Raw genomic sequence first — 13,057 nt, forward strand, 5'->3', positions numbered from 1 at the left:
ACCCCGCCCTCTCCTGCCTCCAGTTTGTAGGTTACTGAAAGATTTCACCAACCGCAGATAAGAAGATTAGAGAGGAATTAATGGCATTCCTTTGTCATTATAGGAATAAATTGATATTTGGTTTTAAATCAGAGGGAGGAGACAACGGGGAGCCGGGGCAACATGTTGTGCCGGGAGACATAAGCGGTGGGATGGCACAGTGACAGCCAGGGGAATGCCTGTGCGTCGGAGCTAAGCATTGGATATCTGGACTGATGTACACCATGTTATAGGAGATGAGAGGGTTGGATAACACAGGAGTTACTGGGCGTGTGCGTGGCGAGGCAGAATGAGTACTGCTGGGATATGGACGTGCCGGTAGACGGCGGGGACAGCTGCGGCATTCCCGGGGCGAGAAACTGACGCAGTGGGAGGACCTTGGTGGTTCCTCCTGTCTCTCCAGCCCCAGCTCAACCATGAATGTGGCCCTCCTGGCCCTAAGACTGATGTGCTTGGCCTGGCTGTGGCCCGTCACCCAGCTCAACAGCAACCACTTCCCAAATAAGAGGAGACACAAGGATGTTTATCCTGGAGAGAACACCAAGCAAAAACATGGAGGGTGAGCCAAAGTGGGATTTCTAGCGGACTCATTTCTTGGGTTGCTTCTGCTGCTGACATTTGCTTTTCGACAGCTGGCAGCTACTGTTTTGTTGGCTTTGTTGGAGGCTTTGTTCTGTTTAATAGCAGTTAATAGTTTGCTGCTTTAGGATGTCATTAAACCATGGCTGCATGGTTAGCCTTGATGCTTTCCATTAATGTCTTGGTGGATCAAGGTAAAGGCAGGTCATGGGATCATGTGGGGTGACAGGTGATGCATATAGGAGATCACAGCAGTGCTGATGTTCAGGTAATTTTAGATGGCTTCAATTGATCAGGGGGTTGAGTGTGTAGTTATGATTCTCAGTCTTATTTACAATTAAAAATGAGTTAAACATACTAGGAAAATGGTTTGTTTTGGGCAGACATTGATACTACTCAAGTGCTGTAAGCTTGATGGATTTGTGTTGCCCAAAATTTCATGTGGATTGTTGTTGAATGAAATCTAGGTTCTCTACAACAATAAGAGGACTCATTTTGACCTTTGACGTGACATCAATTATTATATGAGGATTTCTGGGAAGGCAGTGGAGGTCAGGTAGGCCTCTCAGTGGAAAAACTCAACTCATGAGATATTCTGACTTAAATGGCAACATAGCAAATATTGTTGGTCTCCATGATAGCAGCGAGGCCCTGCAGCATCTCTGACCCAGTTGTGAGTCTGTTCATGAAAATCAGTGCAGACAGAATGTCAGGAAAAGAACTTTCATTTCCTTTATACCCTTGCTTTTGGTTTTAATCAGACTGCTAAATTTCAAGTAATCATCACTAACTCCAAAGACCAGATGTCAGTCGTGCTTCAAGTGTGTGTGTGTGTGTTTGTGTGTGTGTGTGTGTGCTAGAAAGAGAAAGAGAGAGAGCCAAAGAAAGAGCTTTTTTGTAAGCTCTCGTACATCCACAGAACAGCTGATGTGCTGATTTGTGTCTCCTTTGGTTCCCAGACGAGTGGACCTTAAGATGAAAAAGCTGGACAGCACCAAGTCCCTGCTAATTAAATCTGAGCAGCTGCTTCGTATTGAAGACCATGATTTTGCAATGCGGCCGGGCTTTGGAGGTAAGGCCAATATCCTAATCCAGTTGGCTGGAATGCCATACAAAACAATGTTCACATTCGTGTTATTTTAGTATGTATTCATGATCTATCTATCTATCTATCTATCTATCTATCTATCTATCTATCTATCTACCTATCTATCTATCCTCAGTGTTCAAGTTTCACGATTATTCATGTACATGTAAAATAAATAAATAAATAAATAAATAAAAGCAGAGTGCGTTACACCTGTATTAAAAGGACAGTAAAAACAACAAAACAACAATCGCATAAAATGGAAGGAGCTAGCAGTCTTTGTCAGGCTTCATTTTATTAATAGATTTTGCACTATTCCTCTTCTTCAAATTATTATTACTATGAAGCATGTGCTTGCCTGGCAACTCAGTAAGCTTAATGTAGGTTACAGTGCCATCTTTGGCATTACGCTACCCAAAAAACCCTTACTGACCCAGATTGTCTCCAATGTTAAACAGACAACGACTGCAGCCGGTAATACAGAATTTTTTTGATACAATAATCTGGACTGTGTATCTCATTTTGAGGAGAAAAAAACAAATAAATCCTGAATGCTACAGGATATTCAAGGAACTGCTATAATACTTAAGTTTTGTGCCCATCAGCAAACTCATGAGTGGTAGAATGTTTTGTTGTTAGTTTCCATATCAGATGGTATATATTATATATATAATTTATCTATGTTGTCCTGGTTGGGTTGAGCTGATGTGAAGTTAATCCTGGTAAATGAGGAGCATGACTTTATGGAATGAGATCACCCAGGTAGAAGAAAACAATACATTCAAAAAGGGCATTCAGTTCAGTTGTCTGAGGCATTACGTTCAGTCTCTTTTAGGATTCCCTTACTTTAAAGCAATCATTTCTTTCACACTCTTTTTCACATCCAGAGCCTTGTAACAGCCAGACTTAAAAGCCCCTTTTCTCCAGTGAGACAAGTTTGTAGGTTCAGGTTATGAATGAATGATTGCTGGGTTTTCAGAGCAATAATACATCTGCAGATACCCACAGTGGGCAGTTTTCTCAAGCTGAATTTCTGTAAGATTCATTAACAAAAAGACATTTTTAAAGTTGAGCGACTTTGCTGCTGCCACAGGACTGTTGTAGAATCATGATTTCTCTCATCGACTTAGATGTTTCAAAAACAGATGACAGTGTACCACATGCTTGTCTGAGTCGTGTGCAAACACTGTCGGTTTTAAGTGCTTACCACTGGATAATAATACTCACAGGATGGGACAAATAGGACACATTTATTCTGCCATTAGGGGAAATGGCACAAGGATCATTCTGGCTAATATATATGAAATATACTTACAGTGTGCCAATTTTGATATAGCATTGGAGCAGTGTGTCAATTTCTTGAGCAAAACTTTGAACTTTTGAACTTTGTTATACAAATTTGTGTTATGAAACTGTTACTCCTGTCCTTTTCATCCTTCTCTCTGGACATGTGCTTGCAGTCTAAGTTTAACTAATTTGTTGGTACTAGTTTCCAAGTGATTTCAGGGCATAGGTAAGCATTTTCTATTTGTGTCATTATTGTATCTACAACAGGCGGCACAGTGCCTCATGTGGTTAGCACCGCTGCCTCATAGCAAGAAACATCTGTCCCTTTCTGTGTGGGGTTTGCATGTTGTGCCTGTGTTTGCGAGGGTTTCCTCAGGGTGCTTCGGTTTTCTCCCACAGTCCCAAGACCTGCAAGTCAGGTGAATCAGAGACTCTAAATTGTCCACATAGGCGTGAGTGTGAGTGTGATGGACTGTCCACGGTGTTTCCCTGCCTTACTCCCATTGCATGCTGGGATAGGCTCCACCCCCTCGTGACTCTTAATACAATAAGCGGGTAAAGACAATGAGTGAATGAATCTCTACGTAGGTGCTCACCGAAATAGCACAAGCGATAGTTACATCAGAACCTGTGCACTGGTAAATACTTGCTTATTATCAACTGACTTTTGTTTCAGTGCATAAGTTCTACATCATGGACCACTGGTTTATATTGTACTTTAGGATGAGTAACTGCTAAAGGTTTTTATCAGTTTTCTCTTGGACAAATCTCCCTCTCACCAAGTTAACCAACTGATCCTTGAGCACTGATGAAACTTTAACCACACACTGCTGGACCTGGAGTGTCTGAGGAAGGTTCTGAGAACCAAAAAGTCATGTTACACCATGTTTTCTCACAGCTCTACTGATTTACTCTATATTATTATTCTATAGGAACATTTCTGGAAAACAATGAATTTTCACAATTAACGTTTTCTGACAGAAACGCTCAGTGGACTGCAGTAAATCAGTGTTATTGACAGTGAGCCACATCTCACAAATACTGTAAAATCAGCTTTCGATCTACTGTGTAGTGACTGTCTGTGGCAGTCTTAGTTTACCATGATTATAATGAGATAGGATTTAATGGTGCTTTGCTGTACCCTAATGTGAGCAATCACACAATGTTGGTGAATTAATTTAATTTTACATGCTCTCATAAGATACTTTAGCTGCAGGTTTTATTCATTGTGCAATCAGTTATCTGCTCAAAACATACTATTTTTTAATGGAAGTAATACAGGCAATCAATGAGAATTTTTCTTGGTTCATTATCTATATATTAAAGCCGAGCTCGCATAATTTAATTTCTCCAAAATATTCAGTTTTGATATTCTAAATATAGCAGCCAAGCCAAGCATTTATTCCTTATACATTTGATGAATCTCGTTCAGAAATTAAAAAGTTGCAAGTACAATTTTATGAGGATGAGGATGAGGATGAGGATGAGGATGAGGATGGGAAGGAGGTAACGGACAGGATTAGTGCTGTGTCCAAGGGCAATGGTGGAAAGTAACTAAGTACATTTACTCAAGTACTGTACTTACGTAAGTACAATTTTGAGATACTTGTACTTTACTTGAGTATTACCATTTGATGCTACTTTATACTTCCACTCCACTACATTTCAGAGGGAAATATTGTACTTTCTACTCCACTACATTTATTTGACAGCTTTAGTTACTTTTCAGATGGAGATTTGACACAATGGATTATATAACAAGCTTTTAAAATACAAGACATTGTTATAGATTAAACCAGTGGTTTCCAACCTTTTTGGCTTTTGACGTCCTACAGAAAGCAGTGTGTAGTCGGGGTCACATTTCAGATGTCTATGAGTTGTTAACAGCTCCACCAAATAGTGATTTTTCCCTCTAAACCTCACATGGTTTCATTTCAATAAATGTTCAAATGATCCAATATTTCAGCAAAAATCAAAGATTAGAGAAAAAGTCCAAAAACTGAAAACAGATTTGTGTATCAGAACTTTGTTTTTTCTTCTTTCCTCTCCCATTAATCATCTCACGACCCCTCAGATTTATCTGGTGACCCTTTGGAGGGGCCCGACCCCTAGGTTGGGAACCACTGGACTAAACTAGCTAACTGTAAAGTAGTTCAAACTAGCTCCACCTCCAGCAGCTCCAACAGTAACATGCTGCTTACATACAACAGTAACATGCTGCTTACACACTGATGCTTCAGTATTAATAATCTAATGATGTCATATATAATAAAATATCAGTCAGAGGGACCAAACCACTACTTTTACTTTAATACTTTAACTACATTTTGCTGCTAATACTTATGTACTTTTACTTAAGTAGGATTTTTCATGCAGGACTTTTACTTGTAATGGAGTATTTTTACATTGCTGTATTGGTACTTTTACTTAAGTAAAGGATCAGAGTACTTCTTCCACCACTGTCCAAGGGGCTGTGTGTGCACCATTATGTTGCAGTTGTGTGTTGATGTCACATAAAAAGACGATATCAACACAACACTAAGCTGATGCATGCAAGCCAGCATGACGTCAGGGTCGTTGTTTTCACCCAACACAATGTGCTGACAAATCCTTTCCGCCTCTGTTTTCTCTAAGACTTGATGTTTGCCTTGTCTTTCACTTGTAGCTCAACAGTGGGATTTACAAACATTGTAATCTTTGGCAGATGTGGAGGCAGATGATTCATGCAGGATGAGATTGTCCTGAACCTGATCCATTGCGATGTTTGACCTTTTGTAGGGTCAGCTATTCCCGTCGGCATAGACGTCCAGGTGGAGAGTATTGACAGTATATCTGAAGTAAACATGGTATGTGCCTCTGGATTACTTCTAATATACCAATATACAGTGTCTCCTTTTCTCCATTGGGCTTGAGCACCCGTGTTTTTTGTAGGATTTCACCATGACTTTGTACCTGAGACATTACTGGCAGGACGATCGCCTGGCCTTCCCCTCCAGCAGCAACAAGAGTCGCACTTTCGACGCCCGTCTGGTGAAGAAGATTTGGGTTCCCGACGTCTTCTTTGTCCACTCCAAGCGCTCCTTTATCCATGACACGACCATGGAGAACATCATGCTGAGGGTTTATCCTGATGGCAATATCCTCTATAGTGTCAGGTAAAAAAAAAAAAGGGTGTTTCTTTTATGAAGAGTTTTCTGCAGAGTGGTAGTTGATGCCGCTAAAATGTTCTGAAAATGACCCATTAGTGCACACCTAACATTTTCTGTTACAGTTACTGATGTTGCTTATTTTCTGTGGAGGTTTCTTTAATTGTACGCTGTGTTTTAGGATCACTGTGACTGCTCTTTGTTCAATGGACTTCAGTAGTTTCCCTCTGGACACACAGAATTGCTCTCTGGAGCTAGAGAGCTGTGAGTATCAACCAACAATTATAAGATATCCAATGCAGTTTGCGTAACGTAGATTTGTTTACATTGTAATTAACACCCAATTAAACATGTATAAACAATGTATATTGTGCATGGGTGACAAATCTATAATCTGAATTTCTTACCTTACGCCTCACCTCTAAAGTATAGACCAATTGATCAGAGGTGTGAAGGTGTGTTCAAGCACAATCCCCCGATGAGCAAAAGTACTATTTTAAATCATTCCCATGCTTGTGGAGTGCTTGCTGAAAAAACATAAACAAACATGTTACTGAGCTTTTGACACTAATATTTAGTTAAAAATCACAGCAGTCAAACTACCCGTCAAAAATGCCATTGGATATCTTTACGCATTGCATCTCTGCTATACCGATAGCACTGAAACACTCACTGTACAATTCACAATGCATTACCTTACTTGATGAACACACAAAACCACTAACCATCACCATCCTCTTTTTACATAGAGTAAATAACTGGTAATCCTCAATCAGGTCAATCTCTGTCCATTATACATGTCTGTCTTTCTAATGCAGGATTTACTAGGGATTAATCATTTTTTTCATTCTGTTCTGCTCATGACAGTCAGTAAACTTCAAGTTGGTTGTATTTTACCAGACACAAACAGATTTTAGAGTCTGGATTGCCTTCTGTGCAGACTATGTTATGTAGTTTTGCCTGTCTGGACTGGATCACAGGTACTTAGAGATATAGTAGTAGCCAGATATAGTATATAAACACATCATTCATAGGATCATCTCATATGCATGTACACACGGTTACTCTCTCTCTTTCTCTCTCTCTCACACGCAACACGCAACACACACACACACACACATACACACACACACACACACACACACACACATAATTAAGCATGGATCCTGACCTTAGAGGAGAGTTGGGAGTCCCATTTCTGTGCGCTCTCTGCTCTCCTCTGAGGAAAACATCCATGATTCTTCTAAGAGAGGCAACATGTGAAGGTGTCACTGCTGCCCCCCTTCCAACCCCTCCACCCCCCTCTTCTCCTCTCTTGAAGATGCATACAATGAGAACGACCTCATGCTCTACTGGAAGAATGGGAACGATTCATTAAGGACTGACGAGATCGTGCTCTCTCAGTTTTTTATTGAAGAATTCCACCCTTCCTATGGGCTTGCCTTCTACAGCAGCACTGGTATGTTGGTTCCCTGCTGTCAGCGATGTGTTGAAGTGTTGGGGCTCTCTGCGCTGTCCCCCCAGATTCGGGAACAACCAGAGAGCTCCTGATATCATCACAATAAAACAATATCGCCTTTCTAAGAGGGAAAGTTTGGCATTTTTATACCTATATATATTATGTTTCCCTCACCTACACAGACCTGCTGGTAGCCAGAACAAACATTTTGACCCATGACAGCTGCATGTCAAACAGTGCAACTCCAGTATTAGTCATCTTTCAGCTAGCAAAACACCTACCTAATACCTAGTAGTTTCCACATAAGAATAAATAATACATTCCTATATGGTTGGGGGAATAAAGCCAATTCAGATACTTTCCCCTCATAATCCAGCATGATGATTATGAGTTTATTGTCTTAGATTCATGTATTCTCTTCTGCTGTGCAAAAATGTACCTCCCTTTCTGGAGCCCAATCAAGTCAATTTACAGAATTTATCTGCATCAATTCACTGTGCAGACTGATAGTGATGTGCAGAGGCAGAGAGAATGGTTACAGAAAGTATCATGTGTGAATACCACTGTAGCTGTGAAATTTTGGTCTGAAAAATAATTGAAAGGATTGACTTACTGCAATGAAACAATTGTCATATATAAGTCTAAACATCCCAAACTTTCCCTTTATTAATATTTTGCAGAGGACTAAAGCTCTGATTCACTAAGATTGTGTTGCGTTTGTGTGAGATATAGAGTGCAATATGCAGATCCAAGCCTTAGTGAAATAGGGCAGCGAGATTTTGTCTGTCTGCCTATCTCTACTATATTTTTTTTTGTGACGGATTAATCTGGACCCCTTTGTATTGAAATTCATATCTATGATTTGCAATTTATCTCTTAAATTTTACTGTTTGCCTGTTGTAAAATATTGAAAAAACATCCTTTAGAGGCCTTGTTAATTAATTATACTGAGAAAAAAACATGAATCCATTACTAGATAAAATTCAACGAATTTCAGACTTTCAAGCTCCATTTTAAAGATCTTTTTTTTTCAAGAACATATCACAGAAAATCACATGACTTTTTATCTTCAGTTTGAATATAAATACTGCTATTGTGAGCTTTTTTACTTCATTATGTAAGTCTTTTAGACGTGTATGACCCTGCCTGCTGCAGTGCTCATATTTTCAGTCTGAGAAGAGCGAGAGAGAAAGAGGGTCGAGGAGATTTCCTTCTCAGTGTGTCAGTGTGGAATAATCTCCTGAGGAGGCATCCTATCTACGAGGGTGTTATGTAACTTCAGCTCTAGACATATCTGCCTCATGCAATTAATACTTTCTCATTCGAGTTCTAGGCTCTTCCAGTAGGCCCACCGTGTATTCCTTAGATTCACAAGATTTACGATACTGAGCGGTTTTCACAGCGCTGCCCAGAGTGACAGTCTCTTTTCTTCCGCTCATGGTGTTGTCCCGCCTCTTTATCTCTCTTTCAGGTTGGTACAATCGGCTCTACATAAACTTCATTCTCAGGAGGCACATCTTCTTCTTCATGCTTCAGACGTATTTTCCCACCATGCTGATGGTGATGCTATCCTGGGTGTCCTTCTGGATAGACAGGAGGGCCGTGCCTGCCCGAGTCTCTCTGGGTACGGTGCTAAGGTTACATTTACTAAGGCCCAAGTGAGATGAGAAGTTCAAAGAATATCTGGAAACCTAAAGTCTAGTCTAAAATTAAACTGGATATAATGTTTATTTTGGGGTATTTTTTTACGATGCAGTTTGGTGTTTTCCTGGTTGGACCATGCCTACTAGTTACTAATCACTACCAATGAGTGGTGTGTTGGTGTTGTGGCTAGTTTCTCTACTGATTTATATTTACCAGGGGAGGAAGCTGAATTGTTTAAAGGTCCAGTGCAATGAGAATTGCATTTCTCAATGTCATGGTATGATTTAATTTGTTAATGTAAAGTTACCCAAATTATTACTAAGGCCCTTTGAAAAACTCATAGGGAAGGTTACTCAGTCCTACAAGCTTTGTACCATCTAACCATTAAAATCTGAAAAAAAAAATAAAAAAAAAATGCTGTAGCGGCTCATGATGGCTAAACAAAGAAGACGATCTACAATCAAAGTTGCTTTATCAGTGTCTCATTCATTATGTGCTTTTCACTTTCAAAACAATGAAATAAAACATTCTGTTTTAAAAGTTGTCAGGTGTTTGTAATGTTAGGTGCTTTGTTAGGTGTTTATTAAAGGGAAGGTTCAGTGATTTTATAAGCCTACCCTATTAATCACTAATCAAGCCCCCTCTTAGAATGTGCTAAACGTTGTTACATTAGAGCTGTTAAATTGGCAAACATTGTCCTATTACTAGGCTATTTGTTAGCAATGCTAGCACAAGTCTGTGGGATATGAAACCAAACCTCTTAAAATCACTTGCAAGCTTATGCAAGAAGCAATACTTCCATAGCTGTAGTAATAGTAAGAATACATAACAGAACTTGCTCAAAGCACTTGAATAGGATTTTGAAAGCAGTGGTTTCATACCCTATTGACTTGCTAACAAATGCTAACAGGAGGCTGGTGTTGATTTCTCAGAGACAAAAACTCATTTGAATGTTATAACAATGGACATGGTTAATGATAAACAGGATAGGCCTCTAAAATTACTGAACCTTCCCTTTAAGGATGGTGTAAAGACAAGATTGGGCCTCAATATCTTATCCTTGTCCAATCAATGAACACTATTTGCGAAGCAACATGTGTAACATCCATGATGTGTTGTCCTGGTTGTTTCTGTATCCAGGCATCACCACGGTTCTGACAATGTCCACCATCATCACTGGTGTCTCAGCCTCTATGCCACAGGTGTCTTATGTCAAAGCCGTAGACATCTACCTGTGGGCTAGCTTCCTCTTTGTCTTCCTGTCCGTCATTGAGTACGCCGCTGTCAACTATTTCACCACCGTGGAGGAGATGAAGAAGCTCAAGAGGGCAAAGGTCATTCACATTTAGCTGTTTCTCACCCTGTATTGTCTCCTTACAAAAAAAACCCCTTGAAGTCATTCTAAATAATTGCCTCCCATCTGCAGCTCAGTGGATTAAAAATCTAACCTCTTCTCCTCGCTCCCCGCTGTCGTTACAGGTCCCCGCCTCCTTCAACGCCACCCAGGCGATGGTCTTCGACGGGTGTTTCCATGACAACGAAATCGACCTGGCATCTTTTCCAGAGGTCTCCAGCACCCCCAACACGGAGAGGACCACCCAGTCTCGGAACTCGACCGCTGACTCCCCGCCCACGGAGGGCACCCGGCTACGTCGCAAGCACCCGTTAAAACAAAACCTCAGCTTCATCATGAGCAACAGCTACATGATTGACTCCTACTCCAGAGTCATATTCCCCATGGCTTACCTGCTGTTCAACATCATTTACTGGAGCATGTATGCATAGGACATACGCACAACTCCCTGCTGTTTTGCGATATGCAGCGGAAGATACAGTACTCTTTCTTGACTGTTGTCGACTGTATATACAGTGTAACACCAAACAGACTGCAGTAACACACCTACGTTAACTGTCAACTCACAACACTCTGCTGTCCTATCGGATATGACCTTAACATTCTTGACCTCTGTAGTCAAGAAGAGAACAGCTGGAACTTGGAGAAAATCCGGGTTCAAATGTTGCCGCGATATCCTACCTAAATACTATTTTTTTGTGTGTGTTTGTGTGTGTTCTTGGCTGTGTGCGTGTTTTATAACGGACAAAACAGAGTCTTAACCAAAATATATATATATATATATATATATATATATATATATATATATACATTTTTAGGATATTATTTTATGGATAGATTAGACACAAAACATTTAATTGTATAATTATTGTAAAAACCTCTTGGAAAATAAACATATGCTGTTAAAGGAGTGTGTCAAGCCACTCATTATCACACAAGATGCAAGCAGAAGCCTTTTATAGACTGGAACTGCTGTTGAGGGTTTTCAAACACTAAACTGGGGATGTGAACACATGGGAGTTATGGATTGTCAAGGACCATACACTGTAATGTGAGTCATACAATAACATTTTGATTCATTGCAGTTTGGTATTGCTTGTTCTCTCTTGAACCACGTAGGTATGCATTAATTATATTTTGATATTCAAAGTGGTGCAAAATTAAGTGCACATTCATAAGGCTTTTTAAACATTTTGTCCAGCGTGCTCTAAACTTTGTACAAAGCCTACGATTATAATGACCACATTTTAAATTAATCAGATAAGCAGCATGAACCTGATGGAGGCAGGGCTTAACATAAACTCATCAATTAATCATTATTTAATGGCATTTCTGTTTTATTAAATAGTAATTAGAGGAGATAGTAGAGTGGAGAGTAAGCCACAAAATGAGTTATATTCAGACGCATGATGTGATGCTGTATATGATATGCAACCACTAGGATGTTATTTTCATCAGAGGCGATTGATGAATAACATTATGAAGAACTGTGATAAATAAACTGATGAATAACTGAACATGAAGTGAAGACATGCCACAGCTGGAATGAATGATTCTCTTCAGATTGCTAAATTGTAAAAATGACTAGCTCCTCAGTGTTGGACAGCAAATTTGCAGTGGTTAATGGCAGGGCAGCTGAGTTAAAAACATGAGAGTGGATAAGTGCACGTTGGTTAGGAGTGGGATGAGGTAAAAGAGCACTGACAACAACAGCTTTGTGGTCAGAAACACAAAAATAGCCCAGAGGACAGAACTAGATCAGTATATAATATAGCAAATTGCCAAGATTCTGTCATACTTGGACAACATGAATGAATAGTTTGGAAAATTCTTGAATGAACTCATTGTTCTGCTTGGGTGGTCTATTGTACAGCAAACACAGCAAGGGGGCCTTACCAGTACTTATAAAACCAAGATATTCAAATTAGGTAAAATTACCACTTGAGGTTTGGCGAACATTTAAAATTATTTCTTTGAATGACAACAACCCTCCTTCTCTGTTAGACAGGCTGGGTTGAAGTGTGTGAAATCAGGAGTTAAGGTTTAGGGTTAGGGTTCAGGAGTTCCTTCAATTAGAGGAATAGAATCACCCTGCCATAAGCCAAGTCTTTGTGATCATAATAAATCAAACTTATTAAAAGTAATAAACTTGTGGAAAATAAAGGATTTGTTTTAACAGCCCAAATTCAACAGATTCTTGTGTAGGCACAGGGTGCATTACAGCATTCATGCAAATCCATCCAAGAGGGGCCAAATGGTGTTTAGCCAGTCACAGTGATACAAACATGGATGCACTCCTGACAGCCTTAAATCTTTAACATTCCCAAATAGGCTTGAACTCTGGAATCACAGTCTAGTTTTGCTGTTCCAAGGACAAGAGCCGTGTGTGTTGTCTGCACTGCTGAGTGGGCGACTGGTAATCGGCTGCCTTGTATTTTTCTTTTTTTTAACTGGGAGAGCAC

At 39.9% G+C, this 13,057-nt stretch overlaps 1 protein-coding gene across 1 annotated transcript; it reads left to right on the forward strand.

Moving 5' to 3' along the window:
- Positions 1-455: 455 nt before the first annotated feature.
- On the forward strand, positions 456-11,026 carry gabrr3a (gamma-aminobutyric acid type A receptor subunit rho3a). Its single transcript, XM_071547153.1, has 9 exons — positions 456-598; positions 1,578-1,690; positions 5,771-5,838; positions 5,924-6,147; positions 6,320-6,402; positions 7,460-7,597; positions 9,069-9,221; positions 10,382-10,575; positions 10,721-11,026. Exons 1-9 carry the CDS (start codon positions 456-458, stop codon positions 11,024-11,026), a joined length of 1,422 nt encoding a protein of 473 aa, XP_071403254.1.
- The last annotated feature ends 2,031 nt before the right edge of the window (positions 11,027-13,057 follow it).

The sequence above is a fragment of the Centroberyx affinis genome, unplaced genomic scaffold (assembly GCF_046629955.1).
Source record: "Centroberyx affinis isolate AG114_WGS23_722 - 3 ecotype Tasmania unplaced genomic scaffold, CSIRO-AGI_Caff_v1 ptg005694l_1, whole genome shotgun sequence".
NCBI classification, from domain to species: domain Eukaryota; kingdom Metazoa; phylum Chordata; class Actinopteri; order Beryciformes; family Berycidae; genus Centroberyx; species Centroberyx affinis.

What these genes read in the sequence shown, in the direction of transcription:
- gabrr3a (XM_071547153.1), top strand. Translation starts at nt 456, where the DNA reads ATGAATGTGGCCCTCCTGGCCCTAAGACTGATGTGCTTGGCCTGGCTG. An exon ending in ACCAAGCAAAAACATGGAGG is followed by an intron (nt 599 to 1,577) that starts GTGAGCCAAAGT and finishes TTTGGTTCCCAG; the next exon opens with ACGAGTGGACCTTAAGATGA. An exon ending in TGCCTTCTACAGCAGCACTG is followed by an intron (nt 7,598 to 9,068) that starts GTATGTTGGTTC and finishes TCTCTCTTTCAG; the next exon opens with GTTGGTACAATCGGCTCTAC.